The sequence below is a fragment of the Chiloscyllium plagiosum genome, unplaced genomic scaffold (genome assembly GCF_037043375.1).
Source record: "Chiloscyllium plagiosum isolate Xiang-an unplaced genomic scaffold, Cpla_swu_hap1 HiC_scaffold_7, whole genome shotgun sequence".
Lineage (NCBI taxonomy): Eukaryota > Metazoa > Chordata > Chondrichthyes > Orectolobiformes > Hemiscylliidae > Chiloscyllium > Chiloscyllium plagiosum.
This window is the reverse complement of record NW_028270145.1, coordinates 14,668,976-14,686,520: the sequence shown is the minus strand read 5'-3', so window position 1 is coordinate 14,686,520 and position 17,545 is coordinate 14,668,976. Positions and strand designations below refer to the sequence as shown.

The 17,545-nt window shown below is 39.7% G+C and overlaps 1 protein-coding gene across 4 annotated transcripts in view; it reads right to left on the bottom strand.

The window, feature by feature from the left end:
• Positions 1-278: 278 nt before the first annotated feature.
• The window catches only part of LOC122551336 (uncharacterized), a 160,283-nt gene continuing 143,016 nt past the window's right edge, over positions 279-17,545 (bottom strand). For all 4 annotated transcript variants that reach the window (XM_087988748.1, XM_087988751.1, XM_087988750.1 and 1 more), the window contains one exon: positions 279-1,471. In XM_087988748.1, coding sequence (XP_087844874.1) covers positions 1,458-1,471 — 14 coding nt within the window. In that variant the 3' untranslated portion in view covers positions 279-1,457. The remainder of the gene's footprint in view (positions 1,472-17,545) is intronic.

The window sequence follows — 17,545 nt, the reverse complement described above, 5'->3', positions numbered from 1 at the left end:
CCTTGTAAATCTTTTCTGAACCCTTTCAAGTTTCACAACACCCTTCCAACTTGAATAATTGAGTTCTGTACATCCATAGGTATAGTGTTTTCTGATCTAAAATTGACTCTAATATTGCCAATTCTGCCTCGTTGTGTCATTCAATTAAATTGCTCTCCCATTGGGTGCTTGTATCTTCAGTTGTCAAGACCCCAAGCTCTGGAATTCCATTCTTGTATTCCTGCCTCTCCATCTATCTCTCCGTCTCCTCCGTTAAGTCACTTTTTGAAACCAACCTCTTCAACTAGTTAAAACTGGTGTTTTAATCCTCATGTTTTGCAAAATTAAAGATGTTAAATAAATGCCAAGCAGCATCAGTACAGAAGAAACAGTGTTAATGTTACAAGTCATTTGATGAAACATTCACTTTTCCACCTCTCCGGTCTGCCCCGTTGAGTATTTCAGGTATCTTCTGTTTTTATTTCAGGTTTCTAGCACCTGTAGCATTTTACTTCTCTGTTGTTTCTTGCCTGCATGTATTACAACCTGTGTTTTTCCTGCCAGTCTGACAGTTTATATAGCCTACTTTCTCCTGATAAGAAGGCGAACTACGACCTTTAACCTTAGTGGGTTTCCAGAGGCTTGTAGATGATTCGGATATAATCCAACATTATGCTCTCACAATTCCATATTCATATTCTCCACCGAAAACGCACAAGCAACAGAGCACTGAAATGATTAATTAATAAAAGTCAGAACTATTCCATTTTAAAATCAACTTTTATTTGTTACTTTAGAAATTCCTGATGGAATATAGAGGATTTAAACCCAGGTTGGTTTGTGAGAGCTACTTTCAAATTTTGATGGAACTTTGGCAGCCATGCAGTTAGAAAGAGATAATTTGGTGGGAACAAGAAATTCTGATCATTTCTTGAGTAGACAGATAGCTGAGAAAATTGGATTTGGAAATATACATACATACTAAGCAGTAGCTGATCAGAGTTGGTGTATATATGCAACCCAAACAAAACAAAAAATGAGTGTAACAAAAAAAAATTGCTCATGATAGAGATAACTTAACATTCAATCATGCCCTGGTCCTGTTCAACCATAATCTCTCAAACTGCTAAAAGGTGCTGGAGTGTGAGCAATGCAATTGAGTAAACAGTGCTGTCTAGTTCCTTTATATTCTGCTCATGTTTATCCCAGATAATTCTGTTGACTATAATTTGTAAATAATTTTATAAAATATGCCAGATATATAGATATAATTTTACACTGATAGTTGAACACACTAAGATAAATCAGAAAGTTATTGTCCAAAGGATGGCTTCCAAAGATAGTCAGTCTTCATGTTGCTCTGATTGCAGTGATTTATTCATGACCATTGTTCTTTCTTATTGTTCTGTAGTTTTAATCTATGGAGAGCAACTTGAATAGTGCTATACAAAAATCCATAAGCACAACAATTATATCATTCATTGAGGCTGATCTGTGGGAAAACAAAAGAATAAATGCTTAAATCTTTAATGTCCTTCACAACAAATTTAAATTCACAATGGTATATTACAAATTGTGATATGTACACAATTAAAAGTAACATTTTTCTGTACTGGCAATCTTTTCAAAATCAATAACAAATTCATGAATACATTTCTATATTCAAAGTAGTGATTTTGCAACAAATAACAAAATAAAACCTCCTTTGGTCCATTTTGTCTTTATGTCATCTTCTGTCTATTTGAGAATTTATACTTATCTCTATTGTGGTAAGAATGCAAAAATGATAATTTGACAGGGAGCAGAGGAGAGTAGAGAACAACTGGTTTTCAGATTGGATCAAGTTTTATGTGAATGTTCTATAGGGGTCAGTACTGGGAACATTGCTGTCATCATTTGTGATATCTCTTAATGGTTTGGATATGAGTGTACAGGGCATAATTTCAAAATTCGGAAGGGTAGTGAACTATGAAAAGTATAGTGATAGACATCACTAAGATGCAGACTGGCAGAATGGGTTAACATTTGACAAAGGAAATTTGAGAAAGGAAAGTTTGAAAAATGAGAAGAAGCAATTTAAACTCTGTAATTCTACTCATTGGTTTACAAGTAGAGCGGCCTGGCAGTATGTGTGCATAAATTATTGAAGTTAACAGGACAAGAGGAAAAAGATTTTTAAAAAAGGGAACCAAGGCTTATATAGAATTTAAGTGTTCAAAGGCAAAATACGTCACAATGGATCCTTCTAGAATTGGAGTGTTGTAACCAAAGCTGGGAATTTTAACAGGTTATGATGGCCTTCGAAAGGGTTCAGCCGAGGATGATTTTCATTGTTGTCGTTTCAGGCTAGAGAATTGCATCTTAAAAACCATAGTTCAAAGTCACTCAAGTTCCTGTATCACTCCGAAAGAAACAGTCGGAGCAAAGTCAGACAAAATCCTTGTTGAAATTCCAGTGTCCTTTGTTCTGGAGTCAAATAAGGTGATAACTTTGGCATTACTGCAACTAAAACCACCTCAAACTTGTGATGCATTGGAACTTCAACTAGCTGAAACATTGATGTACCGCTGATCACATATAACATTGCTGTCCATCAACAAAAATCTGTTGATGTTACCTTGCTAAATAGAGAAACATGAAACAACAGTTCACTTTTTAAAACAAAAAATCTGAATTCCACTGCAAGAATTTTGTATAAGATTTGCAAAGAAACATGAATCAACAACAATCACCTTAATAATATTATTGGATTTGTCAAAAGTGTTATTAGGCAAGGCATCAGAATTTGGGGTAGGGTTAATAGGGTGAATGTTCTGAGCCATTTCAGCAATGGGTTGAGAGACAAGAAGGCTAGCAATATGGTAGGTGTAGACTTCTAAGTAGTTTACCCTTGTTATGACAAATTGACAGAAGTAGCAATCTGGGTGTCGATTTGCCAGTTCAGCCATTTGAGCAGCCAATCATTTGCCATTTCCACAGACAATTGCTCTATGTCAGAAAATCCAGGGGGAGATGCCAAGTAAATCCTGGAGGCCTCCCAACAGGTTTTTAGCTGAGAATCTTTTAGATGGTTATTTCCACAGAGGGAGCTCCTCAGGCAGCAACTGACACACAGTGCTTCATTCGCCATGATTGAAATAATCCCCTCGTCACCTACCAGCTCATTCAGCCAGCTGGCTGAGCCACGGCCTGCCCCAGTCAAACAAACTAACTAACTAACCAATGGTTTTGCATTCCTTTTACATACAGCTTAAGCGAGATAAGTGAGAGTCCAGGACTACTATTTTGAACTTAAAGAAGGGAATCCATGAGGATGTGAAAACTGAGCTAGCAAAACTGAACTGGCAATTAAAGTTATGGGATAGGTCAATAGAGGTACAGTGACAAACATTTAAGGGGATATTCCAGAGAATCACAGAGAGGCTATTTTCCAACAAATAAGAACATTTCTAAGGGACAGGCCTAAGGTTAACTAAAAAAGTCAAAGATGGTATCAAACTCAAAGACATATAATTCTGACTACATGACTACATGGTCAGAGGATTGGACATGGTCTGAAAAACTGCAAAGAATTACTAAAAGGTTAATAAGGAGGGGGAATTAGAATATGACAGAAAGTATGGCAAAAGTATGAAAACAGACGGGAGAAGTTTCTTCAGACATTTTAAAATAAGAGTTCACAAACCAAGTCTTAGTCCAATAGAAAATGTGTCTGGGGAATTAAGACAAAGATAACGGTAAAACAGATGACAGATGAATTGAACAGATTTTTGCGTAGGTCATCACTAGAATTGTAAATCAGGAATTGAAAGAGAAAATTAACTTGAGAAAATTACAATTACTAGGGAAATGGTACTGAGTTAATAGTTAGAACTATGAGTTGACAAGTCCCCAGGTCCTGATGGATTTGATCCTAGTGTCTTAAAAGAAATAGCCAGAAGAATAGTTGATGCATTGGTTTTAATTTTCCAAACTTCAGGGAAAATTCCTTTGGATGGGGAAACAGCTAATGCAATCCCTTTCATCAAAAAGGGAGAGAGGCAGAAATCAGGAAATTATGGGCTGAGCATTTGCCATGGGAAAGATGTTAGAAACTTGGAAATGTTCAATGTAATCAGACAGAGCCAGCATGGCTATGTCAAAGGCAAATCATATTTAACTAATTTTTTAGATTGGATTACATTACAGTGTGGAAACAGGCCCTTCGGCCCAACAAGTCCACACCAACCCGCTGAAGCGCAACCCACCCACACCCCTACATTTACCCATTACCTAACACTACGGGCAATTTAGTATGGCCAATTCACCTAACCTGCACATCTTTGGATTGTGGGAGGAAACCGGAGCACCCGGAGGAAACCCACACAGACACGGGGAGAATGTGCAAACTCCACACAGTCAGTCGCCTGAGGCGGGAATTGAACCCGGGTCTCAGGCGCTGTGAGGCAGCAGTGCTAACCACTGTGCCACCGTGCCGCCCACAAATTTATTGGAGTTCTTTTGAAGAAAAACTTGAGCTGTAGATAAAGGGGAACCAGCGGATGAATTTGGTTTAAATTTCCAAAAGCATTTGATAAGGTCCATATTCACGGTCATTGTGGAAAATAAAAGTTCATGGTGTTGGGAATAACATGGGCATGGATAGAAGATTGGCTTGCTAATAGGAAGCAGAGAGTAGGAATAAAGTGGACCTTTTTCAGGCTGATAGGAGGTCACGAATGGAGGGCCACAGGGGTCAGTACTGGACCCTCAACTCTTTCCAAATTATATAAATGATTTGGATGAAGGATCAAAGGTATGAGGGGTAAATTTGCTGATGAAATAAAATGGGTGGGAAAATGAGTTGTGAAGCAGAGTTAAGAGCCTGCAAGAGGGTATAGCTGGGTTAAGTGATCTGCCAAATAGAACACAATGTGAAACATAGGAAATTGTCCATTTTGGCAGAAAAAAAAATGTTGTCTAAATGGTGAAGGGTTGCAGAGCTCTGAGATGCAGGAAACTCTGGGTGTCCCAGTGCATGGATCACAGCAGGTTAGTATGTAGGTACAGCAAGTAATCAGGAAAGTTAATTAAATGGCATGTTAATTGTGAAAGGAATTGAAAGCAAGAGTAGAGAGCTTAAGCTTCAGTTTTACAGAGCATTGGTGAGACCTCATCTGGGATATGATGTACAGCAGTGGTCACTGTACTTATTGAAGGATGTTAATGCCTTGGAAGCAGTTCAGAGAAGGTATAAATTAATAAATTGGCTTATGAAGAAAGGCTGGAAAGGCTAGGCCTGCACCCTTAGGAATTTAGAAGTCAAGGATGAAAATAATAAGATCCTGAGAGAACTTGACAGGGTGGATATTGAAAGGATGTGGAAACTTTGTTTTCTCCCAAAATATTGTGAATTCCCTTCCTAAAAAGGCAGTGGGTGCAGAATCTTTATATATTTTTAATATGGAGATAGATAGAACTTTGATTACCAAGGCAATGACAGATTATTGGGAATATGTGACATTGTGGGATTGAGGTTAAAATCGAATCAGCCATGGAGCAGGCTGGAAGTGCTGAGTAGCTGATCCTTGTTCATACCATCGTAATGCTCAGCTCTGAAGTGCTGCCCCTTGACAATGAGGCCTTGGCACCATCCACTGCTAGCATAGTTGAGACTGCCAGGTGACTGTTAGGATTGCAGGCTCGTCTCAATTGAATGGCAGCCCTGCAATAGCAGCAGCCAGTTACATTGCCACTGCCAACAAAATAGCGGTCAAGAAACCCACTGCCCTCTGGCGCAGAGTTGGATCATACTTTCAGCCCCCGCAAGAAAGTCTGACCATCCCCTGAAATATTTTTCCAAAGGAATTTGGGACAGTTAAGTGTGTTTCTGGAGGGAGATATCATGAGCAATATTGTAACAAGGTGGCAGGTGTCGTTAAACTATCAAAGGGCATTTTCCTGCTTATAAAGATTTCCATGAAGTTCCCGTTCTCATTTCTTGACATTAGCATTTGTCTTTTCTCCATAAATGTGCGTGTTAAGCTGGTGGGTTATTTTAGTTCATAGTCTGGATGAGTTATAGCTGCTGGCTTTGAAGTTGGCAGTGTGCTATTATTTAAGTAAAATCAAAACAGTATCCCCTCCCCCATTCCTTTCAAGAATACATCTCCAATTCAGTGAGAGGCCCTTTCACTGGCTTTAATTAAAGGGACTGGCCTGTTACAGTCATTCCAATACTGTATAACTATGGGCAAGAGTTTTAAAGGAACATTATTAATACTATTATATAAAACCCCCGCGGATAGCAAAAGACCAGCTGTGGTTCTTTACTGCTGGCAATGACAATTGTGTTTTTAACCAATTCACACCCTCACAACTTTCTCTCATGACAAAAAACTATGAGAATCTATATCAGCTGTTGCTGAAGATGTGTCACCCACTTATGAACAAAAAGAGGTATCAAGACAACCAGGGGATAATTGCCTTAATTAGCTAAAGTATAGAGGTAACATAAATTAGCCTGAACTCTGTGCACTTTAATCTTGTTTTCTAACTTACTGTATGCAACTTTATCAAAAGCCTTCTGAAAATCCAAATACACCACATCCACTGGTCCTGCCTTATCTCTTTCTCTCTTGTCCTTGCTTTCTCTCAAGCGTTTCAACACTTGACAGGATAAATGAAGTGCTTCTAACTAAAGATTGCTCTGTCTGTATAGGTACCGCAGTGCACAGTTCCTCATCTATCCTAGTTGTATCCTTACAGAGGGATTAGTCCGTAACTTTATAAAATCAAAATCTGCAAGAAATAGGAACATGAGTAGGCTATTTGGTCCCTTAAGCCTGCTCCAACATTCAACATGACCATGGCTGATCCAACACTCCTCATGTCCAATTTCTTGCTCATTCCCCAGAACCCTTGAATCCTTTACTAATCAAGAATCCATCTCAGCTTTAAATATATACGAAGATTCTGCCACATCAGCTTTCTGTGGCAACGGGTTCTAAAGACTCATAACCCTCGAGAAAAGAAATTCCTCCTCATGTCAGTCTTAAATTCACATCCCTTTATTCTGAGACTATGCTCTATAGTCTGAGACTCTCCCATAAATGGAAGCATCCTCTCAGTGCTTATTCTGTCAAGTCCCTTCAGAGGGACTTTTCAATGAGATCACCTCTCAGTTTTCTGAGCTCTGCTGAGTAGGGTCCCAATCTGTTTAACCTTTGCTCATAACACCATCTCTCCATACTAAGGTATCATCCCAGTGAACCTTCACTGAACTGCCTCCAATGACATGGCACCTATCCTTAAATAAGGATTGCTCAGCTTGCTGAAATGATGGCAGATGGAAACAATCTGGATAAATGTGAGGCATTTCATTTGGTACAATAAACAAGGGTAGGGCTTAGGCGAAAATGAGGACTGCAGATGCTGGAGATTAGAGTCAAGATTAGAGTGGTGCTGGAAAAGTACAACAGGTCAGGCAGCATCCAAGGAGCAGGTAAATCGACGTTTCAGGCAGGAGCCCTTCATCAAGAATGAGGCTGGGAGCCTCGGGGGTGGAGAGATAAATGGGAGGGGGTGGGGCTGGAGAGAAGGCAGTTGAGAGTGTAATAGGTGGATGAAGGAAGGGGTAAAGGTGATAGGTCGGAGAGGAGGGTGGAGCAGATAGGTGGGAAGGAAGATTGGCAGGTGGGACAGATCAGGAGGGTGGTGCTGAGCTGGAAGTTTGGAACTGGGGTAAGGTGGGGGAAGGGGAAATGAGGAAACTGGTGAAGTCCACATTGATGCCCTGGGGTTGAAGGGTTCCCAGATGAAAGGTGAGGCATTCTTCCTCCAGGCATTGGGTGGTGAGGGAGTGGCAATGGAGGAGGCCCAGGACCCACATGTCCTTGGCAGAGTGGGAGGGGGAGTTGAAATGTTTAGCCACGGGGTGGACCTGACCAGGTAGTCACGGAGGGAACGGTCTTTGCGGAAAGTGGATAGGTGTGGGGAGGGAAATATATCCCTGGTGGTGAGGGGGTCTGTTTGTAGGTGATGGAAATATCGGCTGATGATGCAGTTTATGCGGAAGTTGGTGGGATGGTAGGTGAGGACCGGGGAACTTGGTCCTTGTTGCGGTTGGAGGGATGGGGTTTGAGGTCAGAGCTGCAGGATGTGAATGAGACATATTGGAGGGCATCTTCAACCATGTGGAAAGGGAAATTACAGTCTTTAAAGAAGGAGGCCATCTGGTGTGTTCTGTGGTGGAACTGGTCCTCCTGGGAGCAGATACAGTGGAGGCAAAGGAATTGGGAATATGGGATAGCATTTTTGCAGGAGGTAGGGTGGGAGAAGGAGTAATCCAGTTTGGTCTGGGAGTCGGTGGGTTTGTAAAAAATGTTGGTGTTGAGTCAGTCGTCATTGATGGAGATGGAGAGGTCCAGGAAGGAGAGGGAGGTGTCCGAGATGGTCTATGTGAATTTAAGGTCAGGGTGGAATGTGTTGGTGAAATTGATGAACTGCTCAACCTCCCTGTGGGAGCACAAGGTGGCGCCGATGCAGTCATCAATGTAGCGGAGGAAGAGGTGGGGAGTAGTGTTGGTGTAACTACGGAAGATGGACTGTTCTATGTAGCTGACAAAGAGATAGACATAGCTGGAGCCTCTGTGAGTGCCCAGGGCTACCCCTTTTGTCTGTAGGAAGTGGGAGGATGCAAAAGAGAAATTGTTGAGGGTGAGGACCAGTTCAGCCAAATGAATAAGTGTGTCAGTGGAAGAGTACTGGTGAGGGCATTGGGAGAGGAAGAAATGGAGGACTTGGAGGCCCTGTCATGATGGATGGAGGTGTAGAGGGATTGGATGTCCATGGTGAAAATGAGTAGTTGGGGGCTGGGGAAATGGAAGTCTTGGACGAGGTGGAGGATGTGGGTGGTATCCCAAATGCATGTAGGGAGTTCCTGGACAAGAGGGGATAGGACAGTATCCTCAGTATAACGGTAGGGCTTATACAATTAATGGTAGGGCCTTGAGTAGTGTTGTAGGACAGAGATGCAGGTACATAATTCATTGAAGTTTGTGTCACAAAGAGACAGGGTGGTTAAAAAGGCATTTGACATACTCACCTTCATTGCTTGGTCCGTTGAGTATAGGAGTTGGGAAGTCACATTGAGGTTGTATAGAACATTGGTGACACCTCTTCTTGAATACTGTGTCCAGTTCTGGTCACCCAGTTATCGGAAGGATATTATCAGCTAGAGAGTGTTCAGAAGAGATTTATCAGCATGCTGCTGGGTATGGAAAGTTTGAGTTATAAAGAAAGGCTGGACAGGTTGGGACTTTTTTTCACTGGAATGTAGGAAGTTGAGAGGCAATCTGATAGAAATGTATAAAATAAGGAGAGGTATAGATAGAATTAATGGTAGTTGTCTTTTCCCAAGGATGGAGAATTTCAAGACTAGGGGGTGCATTTTTAAGGTGAGAGGAGTGAGATTTTAAAAAAGACATCAGGCAACCTTTTTACATGGGGGTGGTTCTTGTATGGAATGAATGTCCTGAGGAAATGGTGGATGTGAGTACAATTACATCATTTAAAAGACATTTGGATAGATACATTAATAGGAAATGTTTGGAGGGATATGGGCCAGGAGCAGGCAGATGGGACTAGTTTAGTTTGGGATTATGTTCAGCATGGACTGGTTGGACCGAAGAGTCTGTCTTGTGCTGTATGACTCTATGCATTCCTTCAAAGGCATCAGGGATGGATTGCGTTTTTGTTGTTGTTTAAATAATAGCGCACTGCCAACTTCAAAGTCAGTAGCTTATAACTAATCAAGGCAATGATCTAAAATGACCTTTGAGCTTAACACACACATTCATAGAGAAAATGAACAACTTCACATTTACTCACATTATACTCCATTGGCTAATGTTTCGCCCATTTTCTCAACCTATCAAAATCTCTCTAGAAAGTGTTTGTATCCCTCTCACAACCTACCTTTTGTTTTTGTGCCATTTGTAAATTTGGCTACTGTACATTTGTTTACTTCCTCTAAGTTATTATTATATGTTGTAAACAGCTGCAATGTCAGCATTAACCTATATGGAATCCCATTAGTCACAAGCTGTCAAGTTGAAAAAGAACTCTTTATCCCCAGTCAGTTAACTCCATGCCAATATACTACCTCCAACTCTGTGGGCTCTTATGACATAACCTTTCATCAGGTACTTTGTCAAACATCTTTTTGAAGTCCCAATACAGCACAACACGGTGGCTCAGTGGTTAGCACTGTTGCCTCACAGCGCTAGGGACCCAGGTTTGATTCCAGCCTCGGGCAACTGTCTGCATGGAGTTTGCACATTCTCCCCATGTCTGCATGGGTTTCCTCCCACAGTCCAAAAATGTGCAGGTTAGGTGAATTAAACATGCTAAATTGCCCATAGTGTTCAAGGGTGTGTAAGCTCGGTGCATCATTCAGGGGAAATGTATGGTTAGGGTAGGGGAATAGGTCTGGGTGGAATACTCTTCGGAGGATCGGTGTGGATTTGTTGGGCCAAATGGGCTGCTTCCATACTGTAGGGATTCTATGACATCTTCTGGTTCCACTCTGGTTAAAATTTCCCTGAAAATCTCTAATAAATTTGTCAAATGTGATTTTCCTTTCATGAAGCCATGCTGAATCAGCTTGATCAGATTATGATTTTCAAAACGTTCTGCTATTACTGCCCTATTAATTGGTTCCTATACTTTTTCAACAATAGATATGAAAGTAATCAGCCTAACTTTGTGAGGTATACCAATAAGGATAGAAAAGCTAATAGAGAAATTCAGAGAAATTAATATTGGATACAAATGGAATAATTATGACTCTCAATGCAGGACATATTATTTTTCATTTGATATCAGGCAGCGTACAAACGTTTGAGTGAAATCAATCTTGAGGACAAATTAACAGACGAAGTATGTCAAGTGGTTTTATTGGCTGAGTTTTGAATTCATTTGGAAGAACTGCTTAAATTGGTAAAGGGGAAATCCATTATTTACCAATGCCATTAAGAGTGGATAAGGTCTTTAGAGGCAACAGGTTTCTCAATTCACAAATGGCGAAACATTATAAGCAGGTTGTAACATTTGAGACTGCTCCAGGTCTACAAACGCTTATGTTACTGATACTGTATCATTATTATTAGACAGGGACAGCCAGATATTTGGAGAATAGAGTCAGGAAAGTTGCAATCTTTCATTTTTACTACAAAAATGGGTTTTCCTCTTCCTTCCTGACATCATGCCATTTCATGAGTCGGGAAGGCCTTGGATTCTGATCACATATGTCTCTCCTGAGGTCAGGGTTGCCATTGTGAGTCGTACAGCAAATTTGAACTTGCTCCTTCCAGATTTTGAAGGCTTAAAAACCTTATCCCATTGGGGAGTCTGTAACAATGAGACAGCACCTGCAGGTGAGTCAAAAATATACAGACATGTATTGGGAATGACAAATGTTGCTATTATATGTTGTATTGCATTGCAAATGTCTTTTAACTGCAGTAATTCATCATAGGCCTCTGTGCTGAAAAAGCTATGTTGGCCATTACATTGATTAGTGTTTTCCTAAGAGTTCAGATGCATTACAGTACCATTCCTTGTGTAGAAAGTGACTCAATATATTCAAAATAACAGAACAATATGTTTCCATGATTCCTATTTTGTTTTTGGCTGTCAGTTTAAATGCCAGGAGAACTTTGTCTTCAAATAAAATAGCTCAGCTGTTCCAAATAAGCACATGCTCCACTCCATTGATTGAAATGGAAATGGAATGCCACCTTATCTGAAAAAATGGTGGAATTGCAACAAGCTCCATTGTTTCGATTTACCAGAGTTCTGTTATTATAGTGGAATATAACATGAATGATTTACTATCTTTCCAATGTTCCAGAGCCACTTATCTCAGCAAGTCACTGTGTTCACGGTTTAACTGAAAGTTTTACGTTGTTGTTAAAGAATTAGAGTTCTTTGACGTTGTCCATGTTTGCAACAAATTGACACTTTGACAGCATTTATGTTGTTTTGAATGGCTATTTGAAATGGGAGTTCTTTTCATTATGAAGCATTTGAGTGAAAGCCCTTCTGACTCGTTAAAGTTTATCATTTTACTGTCCATATCAAAGAGATTCTTTACATGCCAATAGTAGATACAGTGATACAAGGAGGGGCTACCCAGTGACTCAGGAGTTATTGGAGGGCATGTAGCAGGGTGATTTAAGGTGGCATAGGTTGTGTAAGGGAATGAGGAGTGAGGTTTATAGGGCATTAAGAATAATATTGAGAGCTCTGCTGCAGTCCTTTAGAGTGAAGGCAGCTTTCTGAATAGTTCAACTCCACATCCAAACTATAATACAGCTCATAAAGCATCAGTTTGCCTTGTCCATGTCTCTCAGAGACAAAGATTTGACAGGAAGTAGATTCAGAGGAGGGCTCAGTTTTTACATAGCCAATGCTTTTCCTTGGCCTTCGAAGAAAATCCAGCTGAACGAGTCCTGAGATGTACATTTAAGGAAAAGTTATGATTCAATAAGTAGATTTATATGAATTATTGAATCGCACATAGCAGAAATGTTCTGGGTGAGATCATTGGTAATGGGAATGTTATAAATTATAAGATAATTAGATACTGGTGCCAAAATGAAGATTGTATTATGTTCAATAAATACACTGTATATTATCAGTCTGAGATTTTGGTCCGAGTGAAATGCTTTTTTTTTTTGCCTTTTTTAAAAAAAATGGGATTTCTTTTTATGACTCACTTTTTCCTTTGACAACTCAAAAAAACAGCCATGATATACACACAACAATCCAAGAGTGTTTCCTGCTGTTTATCACACTCTCAATAAATTTTGCATTTATGTAAAACAACAAAAAAAAAGAAAGATCTGGTGAGTCCTGCCAGAAAGATAAATCATACAATTGAATTGAATGAGAAACCTGTTGTCCTGAAGTTATCTGTCACAGAAGTGGAATCTTGGAGCAGAATTTTGAGTATCAGACATTAGATTTTTTCATTTTGTTTTTGAATCAAAGTTACTAGCACAGCAAACTGTCTTTACTTTCAAGTTTCTTCCACATCATAATTAGCAAATGAACACTGAGAAACCTGTCAGTCATTAACACTGTTGGCCCTGTACTTAAATAGCTGCCAGTGGGTTATGTGACTTGGAGATAAAATACTTTTTATTGAAAGGAAAGCTATATGAAGGATTTGTCATGTTCTTTACCTTTTATTAGGAGTTAGCTGTGTTTAGTATGATCACCAGGGTCTTGTTGTTTTAGTTTTTATATTAATTCAGCCCAGAGACAAAAGGGATGTGTGTGTGTATGTGCCAGCACAACTGCATGTGTGTGTGGTCCAACTGGCTGGTTCCAGAGATCAGGCTTTCATCACCACCCCCCACCAATTTGAATGGAAATATCAATCTCATTCCCTCTTAAAATAAACTTGGCTTTGTATCAGGGCCAGTTATTGTGCCAAAGGTTTTCAACTTGAAGCATATAATCAGATCAACAGCCTAAGTAAAACATAGTAGCAATCTCGAATAAGTTACTTAACTAACCTATAAAGTCATTGAATTGCCAAAAGGTAAGATAATCACTGTTGTACCTGTCCTAGGAACTGAAATTAATGAACTAATTACAAATGTTTTCACATATCACGTTATGGAGTTCTAAGCTCTAAATCCAGCCAACCCACTACAGCATCTAAAACTCATTGTATTTTGAGGTATGTGATGGTTTAGAAATGTTACAAATGTGTTTGAAGCAAGCTACATTGTATAATATGAAATGAGTGCTTTCAAGGAACACTTTTTCAGAATAGCTGGTATATTGCAGATTTCAGCTTTGAATCTGTGCAGTGCAAGCCACAAATCAATTTCTTGACATAAATATACATTCACCCAGTTATGTGTGACTTTTCTTTTAGGAGAACAGCAGCTGGAAAACCAGCTGTTTTAAGTCAAAGTCAAAAATTACTGGCATTGGCAGAATGACCCTGTGTCACCTAACATGTGGTTGCAAGATAATGGCTAAAACAAAGGGCTCGTTTTGGTACCTACACAAGTTTAGAAGTATTTACTGTCAGGTTATTATTCCTGTTTTCTAAAGTAGAATCCCTTTCTGCAACTGAGTCAGTCATGGCCCATTTAGTCAACCAATTGCCTCTAAATCATAAGGTTCTTGGAGAAGTGCAATTTTACAGATGAAATATTCAACCTCAACCACATCTACTTGCCTGGTGAATGTTAAAGGGAATTATCTCAAACCAAAGCAGGGACATTACCCCACAGAGAACTGACAGATGTTTATCCCTCAGTCAATGGCACACAGCAGCTTATCTGATCATTACTACGATTTCGAATTTGGGGAGTTTAGTGAATGCAGTAGCTGTCATGATCACAGTTCAAGAACACTACATTGCTTGTGAAGCACATTGAGGCATCTGCTGGTCACAAAAATTATTATTATATAAATGCAAGTCTTCCTATAATCACAATGTATTGAAATGAAAATCGGATGTCATGCCTCCAAATTTGATTGATTCTCTTTCATGAGCTGTATAATTGTTTTCTTCCTGTTGCATTCAAAAGTCTAGTCTTCCTTTTGCAATGATTTAATCAAGAGAGTACGCCAGGTATCAAAGTAAAAAATGATTGGGGTCAATGAATGGAAAGTTCTTTGACCAATTGAACTCAGCAGTTAGGAAATAGGTAGATAAAGCAGACAATACAGCAAATGACCAGATAGCAAAAAGAAAAGCCCAGCAGAATAGGAAAATAATCGGGCAATCTCTGGTCAATGCTACTCATTTGTGCCAACTGTGAAAGGAATCACCACTTAATTTGGCTTCTACAGCCACAACTGATGATGGTCAATCAAGAAATGACACACACACTGGTAATAGTCCATCTCTTCAGAGTAGTGCAATCTAACATTCCTGCTTGTTGGAAGTACAGCAGATGATTCTACAGTGAAGCCAATGGTTGTCTCTCATTCAGGGCAATGAAGGGTTAGTCAAGGATTAAGCTATTGTGTGGAGGGCAAACAACAAGGTAAGGGTAACCCAATCAATTTTGACATTGGTCTATATCCTAAATTTGCCTACAGCTTATTGTCAAGGATAATTCTTTTAGTTAATAATTTTACCAAAAAAAACTCTGACCTACCTGGACAATGCTCCTTGGACACCCGATGGCTTTTGAATGGTGTCAGTGAAAATAACAAGGTGATTTACACTACTAACTTCTTGTTTGTTTTTTTTTAATTCTGTGGATCAAGACTTGATTGCAAGGTCCATTATCAATGGAGAATTTTTATTGAGCCATCAATTAAACTGAAGGTGATCATGCTCTTAGCCCAAAGGAGCTTTGAACAAATATAATATTGTTAAGAACATTGATCATCTCTATGGTATGAAATGAGATTACCTCATCCACTACAAATGGTGTGTGATGGAAGTTGTGGTCAGACTGCGTTACAGATGACAGCTCTCTGGGTTAAGGAAATCCAACAGGGGACTGTAGAAATGGACAAGTAAATTGGATGAGCTAAACAATGAGAATGTTACAGAATTGTGTAAGGTTTTTGTAGAGGTTTGTCTACTAAGGAGCTAAGAATAGGGGAATGAAGAGAAGTTGAACAATCAGCAAACATGATCACATGATGATGTCATGAAAAAGCTTCAAGATGCAACAGCCATCCTCTATGATGAAGATCCCAGCACACAGGACAGTTTAAGAATGAACAGTAAGGCCAGCAATGAAGTCAATTGTCCTACGGAGTTCTCCAGAGAATAGGAAGAAGAAATAGCTGCTAGAAAGATTCATTTAAAATTCTACTGCAAAGAACCTTTCAAAGGATGCTGCAAAGAGTCTCGAAGCTCTCCTCATAGTACCCTTTCCAGTAGCCCTCCAAACGTTCCTCCCAATCTCCAGTAAACCACAACCTCTCGTCCTTGTGTGAGGAGAATGTGAGGCTTCATATTTGGTGAGATCCAAACCTTGTGTTTTCTTAGATTTCCCACATTAGCATTAATTTATTATTGATGTTTTCTAAGTTTTCTTAACATTACAATGTAACTGTGGATGTGTGGCATAGAATCTATTTCTGGGTCAAAAGTTCTGGATTTGAATCCCATGCCAGGATTTGTTGGCCATGGACAGTGTGGTCCAACAGGTTTATTATTAGCCTGTAAATCCTTCTAATATGCTTGATGGCAGGTGGCAATAGCAGAGAGACTGCTGGTCAGCTAGCTTGGCCTACTCCAGGAGGTAAACAGCTGCAGTACATTGGGTATATCATGGAAGTCTAGGGTACGACTCTCATAAACAATGACAGGAAAAAAGATTGACAAGCAGAATGTGTATGTTCTGATGGAAGTTGTGAGGCCGACAGTAGTGCAGGTCATGTCAGCGCACCAGTAACCTAAAAGCCTGGTCTAATGAGTTTTTAAGGTTCAGGCTATATAGATGCTAAAAGGGACTGACAATGTAGACGTAACACGGACGTTTCTTGTGGTGAGACAATTTTGAGCAAGAGATCCTGGTTTTAGATTAAGCGGTGGCAAATTTAAAACAGACATGAGGAGAAATTACTTCTCTCATAGGACTTTGATCTGTGGAAGTCTCTACTCCAGATAGTGGTGGAAGTCCAGACATAGGATAACTTTAAGGAGGAGATAGACAGATCTTTAAACAGTGATGGGTTGAAGGGTTGTGGGGAGCTGCAGGAAAGTAGAGTTAAGGTCAAGATGAGATCACATTAGAAGATGGAGCAGGCTTGAGGAGCTGGATTGTCTACTCCCACTCCTAGTTCTTGTGCCCTATAGTTCTGACTGCATGGCAGAGGGTGGAATTTAAATTCAATTAATTAAATCTGGAATTGAAAGCTAGTCTCACCATTTGAAAAACCCATCTGTTGCACTGATCTCCTTTATTTGTGCAGAAAATCTGCCTGCTTTGTCTGGCCTACATGTGATCCAGATTGACATACTTGAGGCGACTCTTGATTGTTCTTTGAAAGGGTGCAGCAAGCCACTCAGTTCAAGAGAATTCAGTGATGGACAAACAAATGCTGGCATTGTCAACGCCCTCAACATGCCATGAAAATACTTTATAAAAGGACATTCCAAAAGCCTTTCCCCCCCAGGAATGTTACCTTGCTTATAACATCTCATCTATGTTTTGCATCATGTTTCTTTTCGAGTAACCAACTAATGTTGTTAAGTGAAGATTTTTGGTAATATTTTCTTTGACTTCTTTTCTTCTTCTTTCTCTAACTTTTGCTTACACATAGGTTATTGAGAGTATGGAGAAAAGTGTAATTGAAATCACAATCCGATCAGCCATGGTATTATTGAGTGATGGATCAGGCTAGAGAAGCAGAATGGTTTAGTGATGCTCCTAATTCATAGGTTTGTACTTTAGTACGTTCCACTTTTGTTGATGATGTGTACTATGGATATTAGGTTAGTTTTGTATTGGTGACAATTATTGTACAACTCAAGAATGACCAATTTCTACCTGCAAAATACTACATTCTCATCTTTTGTGCTAAAACT